Below are 25981 nucleotides of genomic sequence, written 5' to 3'. Positions count from 1 at the left end.
TCAATAAAGATCTCTTCAGACTTACAGCAAGCCATCAACTTACTCATCCATGTCGTGGTCGTCGGGATTGAATTTGTAGTCCTCGCGGTACTCGAAACCCTCCTCCAAGGCCAGGGGAATCTTGGAGTAGTCAATGCCATCCAGAGCCTCCGATTTGCAGGCCTTCTTCGCCTCCTGCATGAAATCCCACACCTCGAAGGTGAAGGGAGATGGCTTCTTGCGGTCGGCCACCTCTGCTCCAAACCTGGCCAGGCGATTGTTGTAGTCCAGTATCTCGTTGCGAGTGCACGCTGAATGATGGAATCGAAACGTTAAATTTGCCATAAAGTATTTAGTTTGAAAGATAGAAAGACTTACCCTTCATGCGACGCCACTGTTCCTTGAGGCGATTGCAGGTGCGATCGGTGCCAAACTGATTGGAGAACTTCTGGTGGATGATCTTCCAGGCCTTGTTCTTCACTGCAGTGAGACCGGCATCCAATCTCTTGTTCTCGATGATGCGCATGTCCTTGCGGCACAGATCGAGCAGGTATTTCTTCTCCTGGTGGTTCCAGTTCTGTGTGCGCTCCCTCTTCTTGTACATGTTCATGGATGGGCTGTTCATGTACTGTGTCATTTCTGCAAGTGTTCGATGATTGAATTGAGAATGTCGCCTTTGATAGAGAGATCGATTTGTTGAACTTACCCGTCTTCAAGTCGACGCCCTCCAGCAAGTTGTGATTGGAATTTTGCCAGTTGGCGGCGATCTTCATAAAAGCCTCCAGATCGGTGGCCGAATACTGTTTGTTGACCTGCAAAGGAAGCAACGAGTGGCAACGAGGTGAGAAATCAGAAATCTATATTGAGAAGTAACTAATAAGTTTCGGGAGTCGTTCGTTTGCCCACCGATTAGTACCCAAATTACCCGCATATTTAAATTAGAGGCCCCAGTACTTGGGCATGCAAAACTCGTGCCGAATTCCCCACCAAACGAAAGCGCTTCGGAACGCACTCGAAAATCCAATGAACCTGGCGATGAATACTGTCAAAGTCGAAAGCAATCGAAAAAAGTGGAGTTTTCGGTATTTATCAGAGTGCTACTCGGAGCACATCAATTAGGTTTTTGTGCTCGGACAGTAGGGTCAGTGAAAACAAAAGGATTCTGATTCTGATTCTGATTCCCATTCTGATTTCGATTCTGAGTCGAGACTTGAATTCCTTCGTGTTGTTTTCTTTCTCTTATTCCACTGGATTTGCTCTACCCTGGATGATATCTGACTTTGACATGAGCAGCTATAGATGCAGTCACATTAATTGATTTTCAATTAGCAGACAGGCGGACAGATGAACCGAAAGGGGGAGAAAGGGGGAGGTGTGAGCGATATCGGAGGTATATGGTATATATGGTATCTGAAACGTCCAAGGCGTAACGAAATGGGCTAAAAAGAATGTGAATACGAACAATCGAATGAATTGAGCGGAGTGCTCAAGACAAAAAAAAAAAACGTACAAAACCATCAACCATAATGAAACGCCATGAAACGCGTTTTAATTTATAAGCTAACAAAACTCACACAAAAAGCAGCTGCCGACATTTTGTTTGCTTCGAAAATGTATCTGTGCGATTGCTCAGTATCCGCGTAATGGTGCGATTGAGTGGGGTGATCAAGAGTCATACTGACAGCCAATTATATCTAATCAAGTATATTCAAATGTACTATATAAATATTTCAGAATGTGCATTTACTCAACGCGTTCTTCACTCCTTCAGTTCTGGCTACTTCGGTTGTTCCCCCGTTGAATCGGGCGCAAATTCCCTCATAGTTTAGTAATAAAAACATTAACTATGTTGGGAAGACCCTGGAATTATCAATTCGAATAGCCCCATCCCCATGCAGACATGACTCAATCGAAACGAGCTCAACTGTACTGGCTATACTCGTATAGCGTCTCCCCAAAAACTCTTTCATTGATCGCTCCCCCAAAAACACAATCGTCAATCTTAAGTACGTTTTATGGTGCTTTATTTTATTTCATTTCAATTTTGTTCAGTTCCTTCCGTGCCCCTCCTGTGCCCCTCCAAAACACCCACAACTCTGGGCTGTAGAAACTGCGCCATGTGTTCAATATTTATGCCGTATCTGATTTACAATTTATACTGAAACTCGTACACTCGAACTACGTATCTAGATACATAGACATGTATGTACAATCGCATTTATCGCGTACTCGAAGACTGAAAGGAGACTTAGTCATTGGAGAACGCGGCGCGTGCGCTCATTATTATTATTATTTGAGCTCTTCCTATATGTAAACTCATATTTATTAGCAAACAATTAATTATTACCGCCGACTATTACGGCGCTGTTTAAATTTTAGTCATGAGCTGCGGCGGGGTGGTTAAACCTTTCCTTTTCGGAAGATACACGCCAAGAAAATGCTCATGAATGCTCATGGGCAAAACTTTAAAACTATATTTCCATGGAAGAGTCCTAATCTTGTGGGTTTCACACACTTTACTAATGCTTTATCTGTAAATCCATTGAGTTTAGCGTTACTGGAAAAGTACCACTCACAAAGTTGATAAGAATTCTTCTCAGTGTGTTCAAGGAATGCCAGAATCATTTAAATTCGAGTCGAGTGCCAATTACTCGCCAGGGTGGGGCTCCAGCCAAGTTAGTCAAAGATGAAGTTGGAAGATGCCAACTGTGAAATTCTGTGCCCCAAAGAACTCGCAAATGCGGCCATTTAAAATCATCGCCGCTTCTCCATTGACGCAGAAAGGATCTCCGAATCGATTTGATGCCGTTTTTGTTTTTCATTTTCATTTTAATCGGAAAAGTGTCTCTATAGCATTACGTCAATCATATGTACATGATTGTTTGGCTGCCACTCCGCTTTTGGCACACTCATAGAGGTAGGTAATCCCTCCAATCAATGTGACTTCAAAACTAAGCATTGAAATTAAATAAGCAAACTGGTTTAGATTTTGGACGTCTGTGAGCGTGCTGTGGTATGACTGTTTGCTATCTGCCTTTGTGGACTATTAATATAAAGCGAAATATAATTACCGAATCTACATGCTCTACTCGAACGCAGCGATTGTGAACCTACACACTACACACACAACTCTCAACCTTGTGCCTTAAAATAAAGCCCGGCATTGTTGGCTCTTACGGATACTTATAGTTATGGACCAGACCATGTCCGATAGATACGAGTATATAGCACACAGCATAAGTATCCATTCCGTGGCGAAATCCAATGCCCCGGCAGGCGTCTGAACAATTACCGCAAATCAACGAACGTATTCTGCGGCATGCCTTAGTATCTGAACTATCTTTATCATCGGGTCGAAGTGGCGTTATAGTTCCGACTAAATGGGTTATACCTCCAAGTGGAGCACATACAGCACTACGGCTTTTATGACGGAGTACAGCTACGGTCAGGCCCTGAGTTCGAGTAGATGTATGTGTGTAGATCCGAATCTGAACCTGGGGAATCGTTAAACTTTGAAGCACTTGAAGTGATTCTACAAATTCCTACTTCCCCCCGCCACAGCAGCTGCCTAAATTTGTGTACGAGTATTATAATAATTACGCGGAGAAAACTAAAAACGAAATGTCATCGAACGCTCGAGTGGCCGAAAAAAAGAGCTCCCCATCCTGCGAGTTTCTTCTGTTCAGTTCAGTTCTTGTTATTTTTTTTTATTCGGCTCATTCGACTCGAGTGGCAGCCATTCATTGATTTGAATGCGTGTTGTTAAATTGGGGAAAAGTATGAACAAAATCAAAGAAAAGAATCTCTTGTGCGCTGTTTATTGTTCTAACGCCGTTCGCAGTAGTTCGAGCCCAAGTGGCCGCCCCACTCCAAGCATTTTCTCGTAATACTCAAGTGGAGGACTGCTCTAAGGTTGCGTTATTAAAATCAGCATTTTTAAGAAGGAAATTCACTACCTAGTTGGAGGGAATGTGGCACGTGGCTCATAGGCAGTAGTAATCAGTCGTAGCTGGTAGTGTCTCCTTGGTATTTAACCAAATGGGTGGTTTACTATTTGCAAGAATCAATGGCTGGTGTGGCAAAGTAGCAAAGTGGCAAAGTTTCTCCTTTAAATGCGCTCAGCTGGCGCAGCTGACGGAAATTGACTCATGGCTCACTTCAGCTCGACTCAGTTGGGTTCAGCCAAGTTTCTGTTGGATCCGCCAGCCGCCGAGGGCGAATTATGCTCCAGGTGTGCATGACACGGGTGCCGAAACAACAAATTTATTAGAAATTGGCTGCACATACACACACTCTCTGTGTCTCTGCCACATTTATGCAAACAAATAAACTAATTTCATGACGCACACGCGCGCCTGCGCAGTTGTCAGCAAAATATTTAGTTGTGCGAGTGCTTGTGTGCTACTTACAATTGTAACTAGTCGAAAACACTGTGAGATTTTCTTTGTCAAATGCGGCTTTGTCTGCGGCAGAGCTGGCCTACACCCAAAAATAAGCGGCGAGTGAGAGCGAGCTGCACTGAGAACAACTCGATGGGAGTTGTCTTGAAAGAACTTTAATGTAAGCTAAGCTGTTATGGATTTGTGATGGAGTAATGCAAATTTTGCCTAACAAATTGGAAATACCAGTAAAATTATTGCTTCCAAATGTCACATAAGCATTTCTCCCAGTGTACAGATATGGAGTGCGGCAAAGACGTAGAAAAAGGTAATAGAAAAAAGCATCGACTCGAGCGGGTTCAGTGACTTCCACTCCTCGTCTGCGACGACAACAAATTGCGTTTTGTGCGGTGACAATTGCCAGGCATCGGAAATCCACCTTTGCGCATGCGTAGGTCTGGGGACTCTAGCCTCTAGACTCCAGACTTACTAAATTATTATTGTTCGCTTTCATTAGTCAGCCCCAAAAATACAAGCCTCCTGCATGCGAAATTGCGCAGCTGTGCATAGTTTCGAATCGGAGACACAGCCAGAGTTAAAAACCAGAGACAGAGCTAAAAGCCAGACTGTGTGACAGTCGTAGATATGGCCAAGTCAAATGGATTACCTTTATCTTCGATTCCCAGACGTCGCACACTCCCCCGAACAATTGGAGCACTGCGGCAAGTCAGCTTTCTGGAGCACACCCTGGCAACATGGCTGACAAGTTCATTACTCCGCTCCATCCCCATCCACATTCATGCCCTCCATGCCATCCATGCCATCCACAATTGCCACAAACTTTGTGAGCCGAGGAGCTGCTGCTAACTGCCTTATATGGGCCCCCACAATTGCTATTTGTTATAAGCTATTGTTTTTATGCCATTCGCAGCATGAAAATTGGTTTGTCACTCGACTCGCCAAATGAGTGTGTGCTATGTGCCCGGTAACAACATTCGGCGATCATAAAACACATAGCTAAACGGCGTGCTCTGAATACCTGGCGATTCTATGATTTTAAAATTCTTAAATTCTATGATAATTTGTGTAAGCTTCCAGGAAGTTAAGTACAAGCCAAGAAGTGGGTATTTACATGTTATGACTTGAAGTGTAAGAATTTTGTAGTTCAATTTAATTCACCAGAATCATAAGCGCATGATAAGATTGTTAAAGATATGCACATATATACATATATCACAAGCAATTCTACAGAATTAATATATATTGGTTTTTAGATCCTGACTCTTGCTTGTGTAAGTCAGCTTCTCTGTGGTACTTGAAACCATACTATTTGAATGGGTTTACTTTCTAAAGCTGCTTAAATCGAATCAGATGCGTAGGTATTTCTGGATCTGTATCTTGATGTGGGCCAACTTGGAGCTGCCATTGCTGCATGTGCCGGATTGGATTGTTATTATTATTATTTATAACTCTCTAACCGGCGGACTCGAAAGTCCAATAAAAAATAGGTGGGGATGAGAGAAAACCATTCTGGACAGTTCAGGCGAGTTCAGTTGGGGCATTTGCGGCGTTTTGGGTCATTTTGGTTAAGTCATTTTCCAAAAATTCATTTGAATATCGAAATTGTTAAGTATCCATATGTGCTTGTGGCGGTCGAATGCCTAAGTGCGTGTGTGTGTGTGTATCTAATTTCTATTTGTATTGGGCATTAATGCTTTTCGACTCTCTACGTTTGTGCCCCCTGCCCCCTGCACCCATCGAAAAACTTCTTTATAATCGCATCAAGTCATGATTGCGCCCCAACTACGAATCAACTTTGGTTTTTTCGATTTTTGTTTTTTTTTTTTTTCCTTTTTAAATGTACTTTTGTTGTAGCTGTTGTGTGTGGCACTTGAAGGCGTTCAAAATAATTTCTGGTTCCATTTAAGTTGGACTTAAAACGAAAACTGAGCACCCAAAACCCAAAAGCAAAAACCGAAGACAGAAAACTGAAAACTGAAAACCGAAACTCCTCAAGTAGACAACGCAACTTGCCCGAAAAAATAAAGAAAGCCCTTCCCCGCACTTGAGGTTTCTCGACTTGTTTCTCTCTTATTTTTGTTTTTTTTTTTTTGGCATTAATTGTTCCCTGAACCGAATCTAAGATTGATTGAACGAGTTGAACGAACCAAGACTTCTGAGTCGAGTCGAGTTGAGTTGAGTCGTCCCGCAATGTAAATTATGGCACTGCGATTACCATTAGAGGCAGAATGAGTCGGATCTTCGATGCGAACCATTTAGAATGATTTGTGCTGCGATCTGTGGCCTTTTTATATATCGATTCAGCAATTCAGGCGACTTTAAGCCAATGGCAACGTACTATAGCCCCAGTGGCCACGCCCCAATAATGGCAGCAAGTAGCCGACGCCCTGTCATGTCGCAATGCGCAATAATAATTACAAATGATCAGATGTCAATTCTTATGGCGATATTATTTTACAGCCTGCCCGCCGGCTGGAGTTTCTTAAACAAATGAAATTTATTGTTAACGGTTAGTGACCCGAATTACACGTATCGCTTATTTATATCTGACTCGATTCGATAGATGGATTGACGGGCTGTGTGTGTGTGTGTAGTTGTGTGTATGTGGCGTGTATCTTTAAGTAGCAAACAGAAAGAGCTCTCGACTCTGACTCTGACTTGGCCCCTTAAGCGTTTTAATTGCGCCAATGCCCGATCGGACCCACAAACTGACTGACTGACTGACTGACTGACTGAATGACGACCGCCTACAACTACGCGATCCAGCAAGCTCGAAGCGGCGATAATGTATCTTTGTATCTGATCTTAATGTGCTCAGAACGCGGAGCCCAGCAGAAACGAGCTTCGCATCAGCGTTAATAAGTACTTGCTACATAGTCTGCGTTGCGAGCTGAATTGATCAAATGAAATGAACACGGTCATTATGGACACTGGAGGCTATGCCCATTCAATCGGCGGAATATGCAAAGAATTTGGATAGGAGAAAGTCTCGATCCAGCCACAAAGATCTATAGATTCAAAGATCCACAAGTGCTCGTCTTTACTTGAATTTAAAAAACTAAAAGTTAAAAAACTACAGCATTCCATTGAGCTGGAGCTCTAGATTAATAGGTATGCTGCACATAAATCCCAGAGAACAAAAGCCGACATTTGGGATAATTAAGTCAAAAACTGATAAGATCCCGACTTCACTTTCAATAGAATCCCCTTGGAATTCAGTGCAAGGCAGCAACCCCTGCCGTCCTGCCGCCCAATTGACAAATGCTAATTCTCGCTTTTCAAGATACATTTTGCATTTGGCACTTGAGTTATGCCAAGGCATTAATTCAATCCAAGAGCATGAATGTTATTCATTCCGAGCGAATGAAAAAGTAGCCACGCACATTACTTGCAGCGCTTGTCAACCCGGGTGGGAATTCATATATCTACAAACATATCTATATATATGTATATGTGCAATATAGATTGAGATACACATCTGTGTATCTGGCGGATTGCCTTCTGAACTCATTGCTCACTTTGTCGCCCCATTCCTGGAACGCAGCGCTGGTTCTTTATGATTTTGCACGTACACAACGCGGATTGAATGGGTCCTGGGAAACTAGAGGAAATCAGAGCATGGAAGCGGAAACTGCAGCTGGGTCAGCCATTGTAATCTGGCACAATTGCCATTGCAATTAATATCTCATAAATATCGCCTGGCTTTGTGGCCACATAGTGACTGTATGCGTATCTGTATCTGTATCTGTATCTGCGGCGGTGCAATCGCAATTTAAATGTTTGACTTGGGCCCGTTTATTCACTTATCAGGCGGCTAAAGCCAAAGGAAGAAATTAATTTAATTGCGCATAAAGCACAAAATTGTTTAATTATGCCAAACAGACGACACAACACACAACGCACAGCGCAGTGGAAAATGTGTTAACTAATTCTAGGTAATTTAACCAAAGCCGATAGCTGATAAAAGCGAAACCAAGCCAAGCCAAGACAAGCCAAGCCGCATGGAACGCCAAGAGAAACGCTCCCATTTGGCATTGTTGACGCCTTCTTTGTATAGTTTATAACTTTTTATTCTCCCCGTTCCCCTTTTATTTTTTACCCATTTTTCGTGTCTAATTTACTTAAATTGTCGGAAAAGAGCGGGTGTGCCTGGCGAAGATGGGTGCGTGAGCAGAGCTATCTTAGACTGGAACTACAAAAAGGCAGCGGAAGTCACAGTTCCACGAAGCTGGTTCCCTAATTCGCCTTTAAAGTGTGCAGCAAGCGTATTAGAAGTTCGTCGAAAACAATCTGCGAAGCACTTTCATTCGCATTTGGGGTTTAACTATTAATTAGACACACATTTACCCACATGGTGTCCGGTTTCAGTGATTTGCTGAGCAAATTTACTTAGGCATTTGATTAGGCCCAATTGATAGTAACACGAAAACAAATACGCACTCGTAAAGATATGTACGAACACCCATCTGTATATGTAAATGTATTTGTATCTGTAAATGTATCTGTATCTGTATCTGTATCTGTGCACGTACTATTGGAGGCATGTCTGCGAGTGCTGGGTGCAGTCATGAGTATCCAAAAATAATCACCTGGGTCTTATCGAACTAAATAAATATTAAATTGTAATTAAAGTCATGGGAACGAATGCCATCGAGTGTGTGTGCGTGTGTGTGCGTGTGTGTAGGTCAACAGAAACAACAAATGCTAAGACTACACATAATTTAAAGCTCTTTTGTTTATCGATGTCGCACACCTCGGCGTATTTGTATCTGTAATTGATAAATAAGTCGTCGAGACTTTGCCTAGCATTAAGTCAACTGATATTTAATTGCTAATTGCATCGTTTAGGGAGCTTACTGCGACCGTCCACGGCACTATCAATAAACTAAACTAAGTACATTTGATAGATAACCTTAATTAAGCTGTCCGGCGCGTATCGAATTCCTTGAATTTCTTTCAACTTTTCAGCTTTTCAGTTCTCAAGTGACAAAACAGCCCAAGGCGCCCACATGCAAAAGGACAATCAAACTCAAAATCAAAAGCACAACAACCAAATAACCGAATAAACGAAACCACAAAACAACGAAAAATTTGTTTGTAGTGCACACCTGGACGCAGTTGGGTATCTAGATACTAGAATCTAGTCTGCCCGGCAACAATCCATTGATATCGAACTGGAGTTGGAGTTGGCGCTTGGGGTCGTGGCTGTAGGTCCAGTATCCAGTATCTGCATCTGTGCCCGAATTTCCAGACTCCCACTGCCCCCCACTACCCTCCCCTATCACTCAATTATTATGCGCAAGTGTGACGCATGAATCATACCTATAACCCATATAACCAATATAGCCATTTATTTGCGGCTGCGGCTGCTGCCGCCGTTTGCCATTTGCTCGAAAAGTCATGCGCTTTAAATTTTAATAAATTAATTTTTGCCTTTTCGTTAGTGCCTTTGCTTGTGCTGAGTGACTACCTCTAGTATAGTTCGATGTGCATATACGTATATAGGTGCTCGAAATATGACTGGTCGACCAATTAGTCGGGGAATTCGAATGTAAGGGTGGTGCTCCGAATGATTCCCAGTTGATGATATATCTCAGTAGTCTACGTAGTACACATATTAGCTAATCATAGAGTTAATCACTGATGCTAGCTTGCTCAACACAATCAGAGACGCAGATGCAAGGACATCTAATGATGAATAGTCGTTGCCCCATCGAATACCCAAATCAGCTGTCAAGCCGCAAATTAGTCGGTAGAAAAGGAAGCTGAAAGTCGTCTGTCTTGGGGTGTGTTCATGGATCTCTCTCACCCTTGCGACTCAACTCAATGCCAAATGGATGAGTGACCAAACGACCGAGCGCAGAATATTTGGAATTCAGCATAAAGGCTGACGACATTTTTAATCCTAAAACCAAGACTAAAGTCAGCGAGTGAGCGACTGAAGGTGGGGGAGTGCTGGTTCGTGATCAAATCTCCGATTTTAACGCGCATACCTGCGTGGCGATGGCGATGGCGATGGCGACGATCGTGCGATCGCATCGGGGACTCGTATTAAAATATATAACATCCTCTGCCCACTCACTTTTTGAATGGGGGGGACCCTAACTGAAGTCGTAGAATCAAGATTAGGTTTAATAATTCCGAGTGAGTAGCTCTGGCTTCCTCTTCGCCTGTAGCCAAAGCCAAACCAAAACTGAGACGTGTGAGGGATTAGCAGTCGCTGTGTGTATGTGTCAAAGTATCTGCCGAATTACTTCGAGTAAAAACTGAAATCATGTTACTTTCGGTTTGGTCGCATTCACTCTACCCCACTCTACCGACCAATTCGAAAGAAATTAAACAAGCTGAAGGTATCGGGGCAAAAGGGTGTGCGCAACGCAAGGAAGTGCTGGGCTTCTCTTCGCTTCTCGCATCGCGCTATTAAAATACAGAACACACCCAAAAAATATTTTAACGACAACGAAAACAATCAAATCCGAGGAGAAGAACGAGGCTCAGAGACGTAGAGCAGCTCTCATGATGATGACAAAAGGCTGATCGGGGTGACAGCGCGATTTATGCCTAAGTGGTACGCGTTGAAGCATAAGTTATGCCAGCGAACGGAATAAAAGTATCTCACAGATACATAGCTACATGCAGACAAAGAATCAACTGCAGGCGACTGCAATTGCCAGGGTTAATCATTATTGTGCGCACATCTGAAATCGCACTGGGAAATCTTCAAGTTCCTGGAGTTCATATAGGTACTTAGGCAAGGAGCAGTTATCCTATCTCATCTTTGAGTAGCGCAAGGATTGGCCAAAGCAAAAAATATCTAGATACTATTAAGTATTCCAAAGATACTCATCAGCTAATCAGTTAGGGTAAAGAAAAGAAACAAGTTTGAATGTCCTCAATTGTATCTTGCGGTCATATAGTATTACAATTCGTATATTTAAATTAAAAAGTATATCATTATTCTACTTCAAGTACAAGTACCGACCCCCTCTGTTACTTTGTCTGTGTCGACTTTGAACGAACTTTTCGGAACTCTGACACACCAAATAGCTCCAAAGGACCAATGGCCTTCGGTTGAAGTAATTCTTGAGTTCAGTTTTCAGTTTTGAGTCCATATCACACAGCTGTCATTATTCCAATAACTGGTTGGACATACAGACGCATGCAAGGCAAACAAAAACCCCGGCAATGCGCAGTTGTTGAAGTTGTACAAAAGGAACGGAGGAACTGAGGAACTCGAACACACTCATAATCGCTGAAAGAGATGGCTATACAACGGGTGAAAGAGTGAGGCGATGGCTCACTATAAAACGATAATCCTATTTTATTAAGTGCACGCCATGCGAAATGCTGAATTCCCGGCCACGACAATGAAGATCATTATGAGGATGATGACGCCGTCGACAACCCCTTTTGGTTCCATCGATTCCCATTTCCATTCCTATTCCTATTCTCATTCCCATTCCCAATCCCATTCCCACTCCGATTCCGAATCCTCTGCTGCCTTGCTCTTTTGCACCACTATGCTAACTGGAGACCACCTACCCTACGAGTATATTGCGCCCATGCCGTATTTCAACATTAGCTAATCTCGGTATTCAGCGAAAAAATTCCTATTAATTCAGCGAGGCTTCAAAAGCGAATAAAGGGTATTGGAACCGAAAAGAAAAAAGAGCACTCAAATGTGGGCCAAGTTTTGAATTTCCGACATCTGCGTGCGCAAATCCTGCTTTGATCTCGCTTCATATAATGTAGTTATGGACAAGATGTGACTCTAAATGAATTAGTTTGCTGCTTGAAGCTCACATCGAATTGAAAGCTACTTTTTCGTGGCCAAGGCATCCTTGAAATCCCAATAAATCGCTTCTAGTTTAGGAACACTATCTTCCCACCTTTCGGCACCTTTCCCATTTCGTGCTGTCATTCAATAGAAGACGGACTTTGGGCGTTGCCCCACCGGCTGCGGCTACCTGAGATGATTTATGTTGTCCTGTGCTGATCATAATTCACGAACATTTCAAGGCAATCAAGATGCGCCGCGTGGAATGAGTGGAATTGATATTTTCGGGGCGGAGAATGGAGCAGAAAATGCGTTTCCATTTCACGATTATTGTGACTAATTGCGTTTGATTGTCAATTGGTTTGCATGTTGCAGACAAATAAATTAATGGCCCACCAGAGGAATAACAGGGAGCACCCGGAGTTCGAGCGGCTGCCTTTGGCCCGCATGCAAACACATGGAAGGCGGAAAAACTGGCGGCTTGGAAAATGCAAAAGCCACGAAATCGGTGGCGTGAAAAGTTTACCCCAAAAATGCAATGAGATCGAGAGATAGAGAGAGAGAGGGCGACGGATGACGGATCGGGTTAAATGGCAGACCAAGTTGCCATGTGGTGGGATAGCAAATAAGAACGCGCTGTGGGTACCATCATATTTACAAGTCGATTGCTATTAATTCGTTACTTAATTGCTGCTCTTATCGAGCGGCGAGTCGCGTTCTTAGTTGGGGGAAGAATGTTTTGTATTTCATAGTCGCTCATTGAAAATAATTAAAGTTAATTAAGACGTTCTCCTCGGGCATGCATGCATTGCCTAACCGTATCTATAAATTTAAATCGCCACTAATTGAGCGACTTTCGGGTGACGCCGCGGACTTTGGCCCTCCACTCTAGAGATTCCCATCCGATGTTGCAATATCTAAGCCAAACCCAGTCCAGTCCAACCAAAATACTCGTCTGCGGCATTATCAAAAATATGAAGCACGTGCATTGATTGATTGCCAGTTTATTGTCTCGCCCTACAGCCGGGGGATTATGTTCCGAAACTGAAAAGACGCTTTTCGAGGAGGAGTTTCCATTACCATTGAGTTGGGATGGCCACGTGAGGTGGTCGCGTGTGTCGCGGAAAAGCGTGAAATCCCATTGGCAACGTTGCTCGGAATAAATAAGCTCGAGCATCATTATGAGATATTCACTTCTGGCTGGTCGCGTTTGATAAATCGTGTTTTTCAGTTTGACAATTCAGCTATTATATTTAATAAGCAAACCCAATGGACTGTATAAGGACATATGTATATAATATATATTTTTGGATTGTATAACATTGATCTTAGTGCTAGCTCATCTCTAACTATATTGTTTATCAATAATATGAATTATTATGAATATTTTCCTTTAGCCACAACTCACGTCGTCATCTCTGGGCCAAAAAGGATCTGTTGATAGGTGAATTAAAGAGCCTGGGGCCCAAAAGCGGCATCCACATGAGCATAACATGAGGTGACTCAACTTGGACCGGCTGTGCCTGTCGCCTGGCTTGACTGACTGACTGACTGACTGACTGAGGATGTGAGGTATTGACTGACTGATGGACAGATGAACAGATGGACATGTATTGTTTGCGACGGACGCTTTTCTTACACTTGCATTAATTTTCCGCTGTGGAAACTATGGAAACCCAAGTGAGTGATGGAACGAATTTGCATTCGACATTTGAGGCGCTCACAATCGGAGACGGGGAAACAAAACCCTAGCCTCAATATTAATATGGAGAATTCCTTAGCCATTAGCATAAACATTTCGATCGAAAGCCTTTCAGCAATTGGCTTTTAAAGGCAATCGCCGCCGTGGCTGTCCTCCGATTGCGAGTGTCAGTGAATATACTAATTGTACGTTGTCAATTGAGGCTTTTTAAATATTTATAAGCATAGAACCAATAAATAAGACAACTTATTTCAACGCCAAATGAAAGTTGGCATAAGCGGGCAACCTTTCAATTTGAATTTCACATCGAATTTTTATGGCACTTGGAAATTAAGTAGTCAGTAGCGGCCGCACATACAGATACAGATACAGATATATGTATCTGTGAGATACACTCACATGCAATCAGATCAAATCCCATTCCAGATGGTGAAAATGAGCCATGGAAGAACCATAGCCCTCAACTAGCAGATACTCGAATGTGTGCTTTTGTGGCCATTATAAATAAATTTCAATAATTGCCAATCCAATAGGCAGCCAATAAAAGAGGGTTGGCAGCTGACAAAGCTCCAAATGTGTTCGAATGGTATTTTCGATTAACTGAATTTGCCCAAATGTTGGCAGCAGCAAGAGTTCTTATTAATTTGGGAATTATAATAAAGATTTCCCCCACTATATCATTTTGATAAGATCTAAAGTAACAGTAACGAATTGAAATGCCAGAGAATTTTACTCGATTTTTAAGAGAAACAATCCAAATCAATCTGTCACTTTAGTTATATGACTTTACACATCGCCATTAATTTTAGTATCCTATAAAGCATTTTCCTAGTCATTTTCTATTTTCAGTGAGCGTTACCAGCTGCAAGATCTGTACTCTGTACGAAATGCACATAGACAGCATCCTCCGAAAAGTCGGATGTGTGGAATCGAATTAATGGGGAGATTTTCCGCGGCAACATGGTCCGAATGTGTAGCCGCAGTAATTTCGATTCGTATTGCTCATTACAGCCACTTTTTGGCCAATTATGATTATGCCATATAAAATAGCGTATTCCACGATTATCGGCCGCGGGTCTTGAGCATGTGTTTGTAAGAGCGGCAATTAATAAAACAAATGTGGTCGTTTCGTTTCATCCTCCTCCATCCGCCGCCGAGCATTTTGAGTGGAAACATATCGGGCACATTCTCGCCCGACTTTTCAATGGAAAAGCCAGCAAGTGCGGTAAGCAGGGAAAAGCAGGGAAAGGCGGGTAAAAGCAGGGGAAAAGTTGCAAGAGGCGCACGCCCTGAATGAAAATTGTGGAGGGTAGGGGACTATGGTACATATGATTTGTGTAAAAGTTCGGCTGTGATTAAGCACTCGAAAGTGTAATTGCAGCCGTGTGTGTGCGTGCACTTAAAAATAGCAGCCCCCAACTAAGACCATAACTAAAGCCATAGCCATATGGATCTGAACGATCCTATACTTATGCGATCTGAACGATCTGAACGATCTGGCGACGGCAGCTGGTGGAAAAGTCGGAGCAGAGACAGAGAGCTGCGACGATGAATGCGAGTGTGAGTGCGAGTGCTTTAAGTCAATTTTTGAATAATTATGAATCGTTTTTCGCTTTCGTTGTTCTCTAATTATAACAACATCATAATCATAATCATACTCGTGATCATAATTTCATATTTGGCTGACTCTTCGCATTTTGCGGCGTTCTTAATGTGCCAAAAGTTTATTTGTATCCCGCCAACACACAGATACAAATGTATCTCTCACATATGGCGCAGCATTTTCAATATTTCCCAAACGAGCGAAGCACCACACATTTTCTTCATTTTTCTTCATATTTCGCATTTATTGCGATTAATTTATAAATCAGATACGTAACCATTCGATTGCAAAACATTGTTGACAATTGAGAGCATCTCCCCGGCAGTTGAATTCTTTCGCATTCGCGAAGTTTGATAAAACTTGGAGTTTATCAATCGTTTGCCAGCCACTTAGTCATTATTATAATGTCGCTGAACTAAGAAGTACTAGGCTTTAATCATTATCAATTAAAAGAATTTCGGGGACCCCAAGGGGACAACCATTGGAATTTGGCACATATCCGCCTGGAGACTCCTCGGTTCGGGTTTGCTATTTCGGTAGTGGTACTAAGTTGTACTAAAAATCAGCGGAATTACATAAGTATAGTGGGGGAGGAAGTGATACGTCAATGGCTTAATTGTACAGTGTGCATATGCAATATTGCTTTATGGGTCCCGGAGCAAATAAATCGCGAAACACAAATCAGAGTTGCCTTTTATGGGTGCAGTTCGCTTAAGTTAAGCGAATCAGCAGCGCCGGAAATTATAGAAATTAGCGATGCCAATAATATTGAGCACAAATTAATATGCAGCCAAGAGATTACGCTAAATTTATATGTACGCCGCGGCGTCGAGTGCGTGCCAAATAAAAGGTACTCGCCGATTCAGATTCTGATTCGGAATCGGAATATCTCCATCGGTATGGTATCTCTATCTCAGTTCATGTTTCACTTTATAATATGCAATTTATCTAGCCCACACAAATGGCGGGCGAAGATACCAAGACATTTGCCAGTTTGCCCGTTTGCCAGTTGGCTAATGACTAAGACTAAGGAGTGTCAGTCAAGTCACACAAACTTGGCTAATAAAATAGAAATTAGCCAGTGCGCGCTGATTCATAGGGCGTATGAAAATGCGGCACTAGAACGTTATATTGGCCAATATTTTTGAGGTTTTCAGCGCTTTTGCTCGTTTGTTCCTAGTTTATAAGCCCTACTGTTGCTTTTTTAATATTTCCTCGAAATATCCTTTGTAAGGATAACGCGAAAGTACTATTTCTGTGTTGACTTCGATACACATGAGTGTCCCTTTCCCATGTTTGTGGTCCTCTTAGAACGTTAGAACCTTAAGGATACCCTTTAAAAAAGTTTTGGCGTAAGCCAGCTTCATATTTACCATTTTGATTGTCTGTTTGTGTGCGTTTGTTATCCTTTTCACAAGTCCTTGCGAAAAGTTCACTCGTGTGTTTGTTGATAATCCCAAAAGCGAGAGTTTTGCAAGTTTATCGTATTTGTTTTGTTTGATTTCTAGTATTTCGTAGTTTCTGCAAGCTAATTGCACATGTTCACATTGGTTTATTGGTAAATTGGTTTATATGTGGGTTTCTTGGTTGTGTAAGCACTCGAAAACCGATTTAAAATTGTGTTTAGCACTAGGTTTCATTGGGCGGGTTTTTTAAGTGATTGATGGGGGAAGAACGCCGGATGAAAGCCAAGAACGCTGGAATTGTGCCGCTGCGCGCGTTCGCACTGCTTCACGTTTAGTTACTGACTAAAGGGCCGCATTTCAAAATTTTTTTAAAATCATTCTTCTCTGCCGGCGGCGACGGCGACTGCGGCTGCGGCAGCGACAAACACACAACAACAACAACGACGAAAAACTAATAAAATCAATTTACAAACGCACACAAGCACGAGCGTAGCCGAAGACGCTTCGTGTGCACTTCGTGCCAGCAACGAAACATGCTGAAGAGAGCAATCCGGGAGCGGCGCTCTCGCGCTTTGCTTGTGTGCGTTGTATTTGGCTTTAAATGTGGGCCAAAAGTAATGACAATAGCGGCAATTGTACTTTAACTTGGGCTGATTGCCAACTCCGCTCTCTGCCGCTCTCTCTTCGTCATCGCATTTCTTGCTCTCCGCCGAGTGGGAGTAGCAAATGGACGAGCAAAACAAAAAGCAAAAACGCGGCGGCAACAACAGCAACAGTGCGCTCTCCTCAACAAAAAAAAAAAAACAAAAAGAAAACAACAAATATCAAATCTGAATTATTTGCCCAGCCAGCAAAAAAAAGTATCTCGTTTTTTAAGAAGGATGTTGCAGCTGCATAGCATAATTTCGGGAGTACTACTCGGATAGCCTCCCCCTTTTTTATTATTCTTACATAATCACCGCGCTTATTGCTCAAATTTCACAGCGAACGAACGAGAGGAATCTAATCCGAAGGAACCCTCATGTCAACGACCGTTATAAGAGCTACCAACCAACCCGTCCGTAATTACACACAAAGTTCCATATCGCATATACATAAATCGCAATTAATCAAGTGCAAGCCAATGCCACTATATACCAACCCTCCCGAACTCCCGAACTTCCGAACTGGCAAACCCTAACCCAAACCTAAGCCCAATTTCAATCCAAATCCCAACAAGTTCAAAAACTCCGACGTTTTGCGAACCATAATTACTCTCGCTCGCACACACAGTGCCATCCCGCTCGCACTCACTCTCTCAAGCGGCTGATACTAAAAATGTAATCATTATGCTTTATCGTGATAATCAGCAAAGGCAGCAGTCGCAGTGGAAATCGCAGTCAGGAGAAAAGTTTTGTGCCCTTTATGAACAGGGTGTCAAAGGGTATGCCGCGCATGGAGGCAATGGATTATGCGGGGTTACGTTAGGGATATGATATCTGCTATCTGGGAAATATTCGAAAAGCCTAAGCCATACCCCTTCTTCTCAGCGAACAGTTTCGATACCTTCGGCTTTGATTTCTATAGGTGTTTGTTATGGTTGCATTCTACCCCCTTCCCACAAAGAGTTTTGAAATATTAAATCAAATTGTTCTACACAATCATGGGTACAGTACTAAAAAGGTCTTCAAGACATGGCCATTAAGCAGCAGCTGCCAGCACAGCCCTTAGCCCTCCGCCCAAAATGGGGTTACATTGAGCCCCTGACTAATTGATGGGTATCAAAGTGCTTGCTTCACTTACTGGCCAGAGCACGGAGCAAAGCTAGTACATAACAAAGGGAAAACCCTAGCGCAAATATACATTCGAACTAGCCAGTAGAGGGAGCGAGGGATACGTGTAGGTTGTGGTAGGTGCGAGCGAGCAGGAGCGAGCTGCCAGCACATCCAACTGGCAAACAAACAAACTAAATTACAACAATTCCAAAAATTTATAATTGTGCTCAGGCGAACGCACACACCCAAACTCACACACATACAAACACACAAGTCAAGTTAGAAGTTGAGGAACCACCACCCAACCCAGTCACCACCCCATCATCCTGGCGTGGTAATCGTCATTGGCATCGGCATCATCATCTGGGTTTTTTGCCTTCTCGCCTTACAACCCGCCGTGGGAGAGGGAGAGGGAGGGGTGAACGGGTGGCGGGGAGGGCTACTAACAAAAAGCAAAAAACCGAAGGACCAACAACAAAAAAGGCAGTTAAGTTAAAATGTACTTAGAGTTTAAGCGTAACCCCGAAATCCCAACCGAACCCGAAACGAGATTGTGTGTTTTAAGCGTTTTAGTTACCCCTCAGCCCCTCAGCCCTACCCCTTCCCCTCCCTCACCCGTACCCCTACCCCCACCGCTACGCCCATGGCCATGCCACCCCTCTCTTTCCGCCCATCCGGCCATCCTGCTCGCTCCTTTTGTTGTGCCTGCCCCTTGCGAAGTCAGCCATCTTGTGCGGCGTTATTAAATTTTACACAAATACTAAAAATGAAATCAAAATTTTCTTATTACAATGACTATTTTGAGACCATCCCCGCAGCCCACCCCTCCTCGTCCTTTTCCGCCTGCTGTCCTTTTCTTTTCTTTTCCTTTCCTCTTTCTTTAGCTCAGCTCTTTTATCCAACTTCTGCTTCTTTTCCAACAGCTGTGCCTTGAGTCGATTCGATGTCCTTTGAAGGGTGGTGGAGTTGGGAGCTTTTGAGGATACCCTTACCCAAGAGTTGGTTATAAGTTGCGACATTAAGTTACTTTAGTTGATTTACTTCAACTTATCTCCGCATAAAACTTTTCTAAATAATCATAAAATCTATAAATCCGAACGCTTTGGTTCTACGTTCCTTAGCATTCGAGAATGTGTATCTTACGCTAAATATATCTATATGGTAAGTGAACTTGCTAGTTCGGTGTCGCCCGAAATTAAAAACCGATTCCATTGCTCGTTTCTCATTGCTGGCTTTATGTGCCATGCGACTGTGTGCGTAGGAATGAAATCGTACTTATGCCACTACTTATCGACTGCATTCATTGTTAGTACTCAGTAAAACTTTTCAGTTTTTGGCTGTTGACCCCTTCGAGCGCCCCAAACCCCCAAAACCGCCCCATAACACAATTCCACTATTCAGTTGAGGAAACTTTCCTCGGTGGAAGTCCTGTAAATGTCCGAACGAAAATCTATAAAAATCAATTAGAAAATTTTCCAGCAGCACAGGAAAATCCCAGTCAGTGAGCGCAAATGTTTTACGACTTCCTGTGCCAACTAAATAAATTTGAGCATTTTGATTCTACCTACCAAACAGCAAAGACAGCAAGACCAAAAAAGCAAACTACCTGAGCATACATACTTAAAATTTTAATTAAACACTGCCAAGGTTGAGTGCCTAAACAAATCTCGCCCGATAAGCCGGAATGCGAGGAGGCGAAGGAACAAATGCCAACGATATAGGATACAACGAAGGACAAGTGATGAATAATACCAATCACGTACGGCAGGGTACCTCAGGGGTGGGGAGGGGGAGGGGGCCACCTCCGAGGCCTAATCAAAAGAGCATTGTAAACTAAGCCAAGACAAGATGAGAATTCCAATTCTGAAAGGATCGTCAAAGATCTGGCAGGCAACTCAGAATGCGTAATCTCACACCAAAATGCTGCAGCGCACAGAAACAACAAATTAAGTGCCGGCACACACAGATACTCAGCACACGCACACACACGCGCACTCACCTACACCACACCTTCGCAGGGCTATCTACATAAATCTATGGAATGAAAACATTTTTCATGCTTTCAAGATAGAGAGAGTTGCACTCAGAAAAAACATGTCATTAACTATATACCTTTATTTATATATATTTTATGATCTTTATACCAACTTTAGCTTGTCTGCTAAAATTCCCAAGCTGTTATAGCTTCAAAGAGATCGGTCGATAGAAAGATAACTTAAAGGAGCTCTCCTCTCAGTTTTAAAACGTTCAATATTTCGAGTTGATGGTAAACTTAAAAATTAAACCTTATCTATCCGATATACTTTTCGGATTCCAACGACACCCTGAAGTTTCTCCCAGTGTAACAGCCCAGAGAGTGATCCATTGGGAGACAATTAGTCGAGCTGAGACAGGCTTCCATCTCGTCCCTCGACTCAACCCCCGACCCCTTACCCCTCACCTTCCGAGCCATAGCTTGCGTTAAAAGGTCAAGCCGACTCTTTGATATGGAAGCATTGATCTATTGTCCCTACAGAACAGTGTGTGTGCATTTTATACGCTCCGTTCTTAGTGCGATATTCCCTTTATTTCGTTCTTCTGCCGGTTCGAACGTTCTTTTTTTAGTGAGTTGGTTCGTCAAAATGATTGATTTGTAGGTGATGAATTACAACAAACACAGCACCGAAATATCGAAGGCATTCTAAGGTTGGGTTAGTTAAGAGCCAGCCGACAGATAGATAGATAGATGGATTCACGGATAGCCGCATGGATGTGTTGGATGCGTTGGATGTGTGAGAAAGGTATGGGACATAGTGAGGATTAAATACGAAATTTTCCATTTAAAAATATCTCTCTCATTGTTCGCATTCGTTTTTTGTTTGGCTTTGTTCTACGCTCTGCGTTTGCTCATTTTCCTTTTTTTTCTCTGTTCAGGGGGAGGCTTAAAACGTTTTCCACAGATAAATCTGATATCGGGATTTGGGAAAATTAATTATTGTAGCCATGCACGTTGAACAATGACAATGTGGGAGAGTCATCGCCGAGGGACGGATGTCTGTCATTTAGTTGACGAATTCCTAGGCCTTCTAGACAGGACTTCTTTTCAAAAGACGGGGATCTCCAGCGAAGATAGGAAAGAAATCCCATTATGGGTAGAGAGTTGTTCTATTATAATATGGGACTTTTTTATATTTTATATGTAGGTATGGCGGAGATAGTGTAATCAAATTTCTAGAAAAAAATCCATTACTAGATTTATTAGTGCTGTTTAGCTTTCTCTACCGATGATCCTTGTTGGCTGCCAGGAGCAACGGGCATGTGCACTGAAGTCTCTTGAAATTTCAGGACTTCGAAACATTTTCATGTTCAATAGGCAAGTTTGATACCCTTCACACGCAATCATTCCAGTTCAACAACTCAATTCACCGATCTCCACTCCACTTCAAGGGGCACAACCCCTCCTCCCACCCGATGAATCTCCACTGGTCGCAACTAATTCGCACATCTTTCCGCAGTTTAATGCATCATTTCGGCATTTTGGCCTGCCCCTCCAGCCACTCGAATTCAAAATAGCTTGGAAATACATGTTGCAACCACCCCTTTCAGTCACCGAAGGGTGTACTTCGCGGTTGGCGATGAAAAGCGGGCGGGGAAATTGATGGAAAATTTGTTGCCCATAAGACAATGGCTTTGATTTGTACATAGCCAACGGAACGGAAGAGGGCGGTGGTTCGTTAATAAAAATCTGAGGGCAGAATTCGAATTCAAATGGCTTCATGGTAATCAAGAATTTTGGCCCATTAATACAGTTATACAAAAAGCCATAAATACACAAATTCACAAATATTCGTTCACATAGAACTGTGCGTAGATATTACATTGAATACATTAGATTATTGCCTGGGATATTCCATCCTCCCTCGACATCACCGTCATCATCATCATCAGGGGCAGCCCATCCATTCTAATGCGTATCTCGGGGTAAATATCTCAACTCGACGCTTTGTGTATCTGAGTATCTGTACGTTGCTTTGCTCGCGCAACCCCGCAACTAAAAAGTTGCTTTGTGTGGTGTTGTGTCACTTTTCCTTCGGCTTCATGGCTAAATATGTAAATACATTTGCCTAACTTTAGAGCCGAGCTCTGTGAAGTGCGATTTGGCAATCTCCCAATCTGCCACAAAAGGGGGAAAAATTGAAATACGCTTTCAACGCCGCTGCGATTTGAATTTCAAATATCGAGCGAGTACAGTTCCCGTCCGACTAGACAACCCATAGATGCAGATGCGTAGATGCCTCTCATAACTTGGTCCGGTCCACCACCACGCCGAGTGACTCAGTTATTGTCATTGCCAGAGACTTGAATTTGTTTAATAATAGTTGCACCCCCTGGATTAAGGACTCAAAAATGGCGCGAGGGTTGCAGCCTCAGCAGTGGATTGCATTATTAGCACAAATCTGGGGAAAGGGACACCTGTTCAAATGGTAATTGAATCTCCGTAGTTCAAAATGGAAACTGAGACACACTCGCAGTCTTATGGATCGTAGGCTTGCGCATTCGTAATCTGCAAACAAAGGACTTTGGCCCAAACAGCTGCGTAGTTTGGCAAAGCGAAGAAGGCGCAAAACTAGTTCCTGAAACTACGCATATGAGGCAGATGGAACATGGGCAACAAAGACGCATTTTGGCTTTTCAGATTTCAGTTTTTCATTGATTTACGCTCTGTGTTTTAGGCTACACTGAGGAAAATCCAGGATCAAGTTTTATCAGTCAAAGACTAAAGTGAATATATAGATTATCTTATGTCTACTTTAAATATCCAACTATATATTAAAATATTATTTATTGTATATTACATCATACTAGCTACGCATATTTTCTCTCTGTGAGCGTTTATCCTAAGACTTGGATGAGTCGCAAAATTGGAGAATGGAAATGGATTCCCCGGCATTAGACGCTCTTATTATATTCACTTCCAACCCATAGTCGTATTCCCATTCCTGTTTGCAGCGTCAAAACAAGGAAACCATAAACCATTAACATGAAAAAAAGGATAACGTGTTTCTTTTGTTATCTCTCCCCAGTTGCTGAGACTGGCAGTCTGTGTGTTTGCACAAGACGCAAAAATATCTACCAGGAACATGCCGAACTACACAAACAACACAAGCAAATGCGGCCGAAAGAACTACAAATAAGGCAAATCCCAACCCAATGGATGGAATGAAATGCCTCAAGGTACGAATCACATTGCCATTGCTCAGGTAGCCAGGAGGCACCACTGGAATCGTTCTGCGTTTTAGGACTTAGGGTGTTCGACTTGCCCGAGCTCAAATTTAGTTTCGGTCTCGGTTTTTGCGTGCGACTTTATTCTTTATTCTTTCTTCTTATGGATCTAAGAGGTACAGTTGCTACCGGGATCGGAAGTGCCATTTGATAGCACCCTTATTCAACTCTAGTGGGCTGTACGTAATGAGATAGTCGGATTTTAGAGGGAAGATCTCATGCTGATTCGCATTTCATTGTTATCATGACAACTATAGGCATATTCATTTAGCCGGAATAGATAAATCATATTCAAATTAAGGTTGAAAGTACCTTCAGTAGGTAGGTTAGACATTCAAGATCATATAATACAGAAATGGTTTCTTCCCAAGGATATAAATATATTGAGTTTAGGTAAACGGAATGGCTGCATTTTCATAAGGACATCGTTATGTTCTATATTTGCGCTTTTAGGACCAACACAACATCCTTATGTCACTGACATCCAGAGTTATGAACAACCAGGACACAATGCGCTCCTTTAGTCCCCTTAGCTTGTGGCTCCCTCCGTTTATGGGTCATCCCACAGCCAGCACTGCACACTTCTTGTGCTGGCATGTTTATGCTCCTCCTGCTCATGTCCTTATCGCAACATGTGTTCATGTCCTGGGTCGCCAACTGTTGACATCTTACAGTTGCGGTCGCCGTAGCCGCTCTTCCTTCGCCGCCCGGACCTTTCTTATCAGCATCAGCAGAGGAGAAAAGGACGAAGGAGAAGGAAAAGGATAAGGAGAGGGAGAGGGAGAGGGGAGCACGCAATATTGTGACAGGCTGCAACACCTTTGCAATCGAACTGCGAGCGGCAGGACACATGCCATTCTGCCAGTCGGCCCAGTTTCCATTATGCTGCATATTTAGTAGCATTTAGCTGTCGATGTCCCTATCCCGATATCCTGATCCGTAACCTGAATTCGAGCCCGGGGCGGGCTATGAACCTGACCTATGGGCACGTATGTGTGTGTGTGTGTGTGTGTGTATATGCATATGTGCACATGTTACTCACACGCACGAAGAGCGAGAACAAAACAGAGACGAAAAGGACGACGGCAAGGACACACACACGCGCACCTTTCGCTGTGTGCGAGAGAAAGAAGCAGAGAGATAGCGATGGAGAGAGGGAGAACGACACGCAGACATGTGCTCAACCGCAGTTGCCTTCCCCCTCGCACCCATCCCGCTTTGGCGTTCTCATCTCGCCTCTCTCCCACACTCTCATCCTCTCAACACGTGAGCAAATGTTATTGTCCTTTTCGCGTGTCGACGGCGCGTGTCTGTGTGAAATCGAGTGTGTGTCAACCTCAGTGTGCGTGACCTCAACAGGTGTTATTGCCATTTGTTGTGACGGCTATTGCCCTCTCGCTTCCTCCGCCGATTCACTAAAATTCATTAATAAAAGGAGAAGAGTTCAAAAGGACCCATTGAAAGTAAAAATACTGTTAAACCATTTAAGCCAAAACATTAAGTAGACTACACTATCATACATATCTCTTGGTAAACAAAGTGTTCTTAAATAAATATAAATGAATATTCGATATTAAATTACAATGTATTGTTTAGGAATAATAGAAGCAAGAGTACTTAGAGTAAATTGACTGAAGCCCTTCAAAGCTGAAATCAATTCGATCCCATTTCTATCCCCCAAAAGAAAACAGCAATTCAAATTATGAATTCGGTTTCATCAAATGCCCAGTAAGTAACGAACACAAAAAGCAACCACATCAATTTAGCTCGGTAGTACCGCCGTATCTACATATATATCTATTTTCTAACGAAAGCCAATGAAAAGCAACAGAAATAGAAATAGAAAAAGAAAAAGCAGCCGCAGCAGCAATAATAAAAAATCAAAATGGGCGCTAGAATAATGCATAAAAAAGTCTCAACAAGTCAGACAACTTTGCGCTAAGTACACAATACATTTCTCACACACAAAGCCAAAAGCAGCAAACCCTCTACACAAACACATCTGTATCTATGTTCGGTTATATGTAGATTGAAGTACATATGTATATATAGCAAGTAACCAAATAACCAAAAGCTGAGAACTCAGAACTGAGAACTG

At 42.8% G+C, this 25981-nt stretch overlaps 1 protein-coding gene across 3 annotated transcripts in view; it reads right to left on the bottom strand.

The window, feature by feature from the left end:
• LOC120447196 overlaps positions 1-25981 on the bottom strand; it is a 35618-nt gene that overhangs the window by 1826 nt on the left and 7811 nt on the right. For 2 of the 3 annotated variants that reach the window (XM_039628688.2, XM_039628687.2), the window contains exons 2-4: positions 686-791; positions 358-618; positions 44-290 (exon numbers count right to left, since the gene is read on the bottom strand). In XM_039628688.2, coding sequence (XP_039484622.1) covers positions 44-290; positions 358-618; positions 686-791 — 614 coding nt within the window. Of the gene's footprint in view, positions 1-43; positions 291-357; positions 619-685; positions 792-16834; positions 17173-25981 lie in introns of those variants that run through there. The other variant, XM_039628686.2, reaches the window with a different exon arrangement.

The sequence above is a fragment of the Drosophila santomea genome, chromosome 2R (genome assembly GCF_016746245.2).
Source record: "Drosophila santomea strain STO CAGO 1482 chromosome 2R, Prin_Dsan_1.1, whole genome shotgun sequence".
Classification (NCBI taxonomy): Eukaryota; Metazoa; Arthropoda; class Insecta; order Diptera; family Drosophilidae; genus Drosophila; species Drosophila santomea.
The sequence above is the reverse complement of the archived record's forward strand: the minus strand, read 5'-3'. Positions and strand labels throughout refer to the sequence as shown.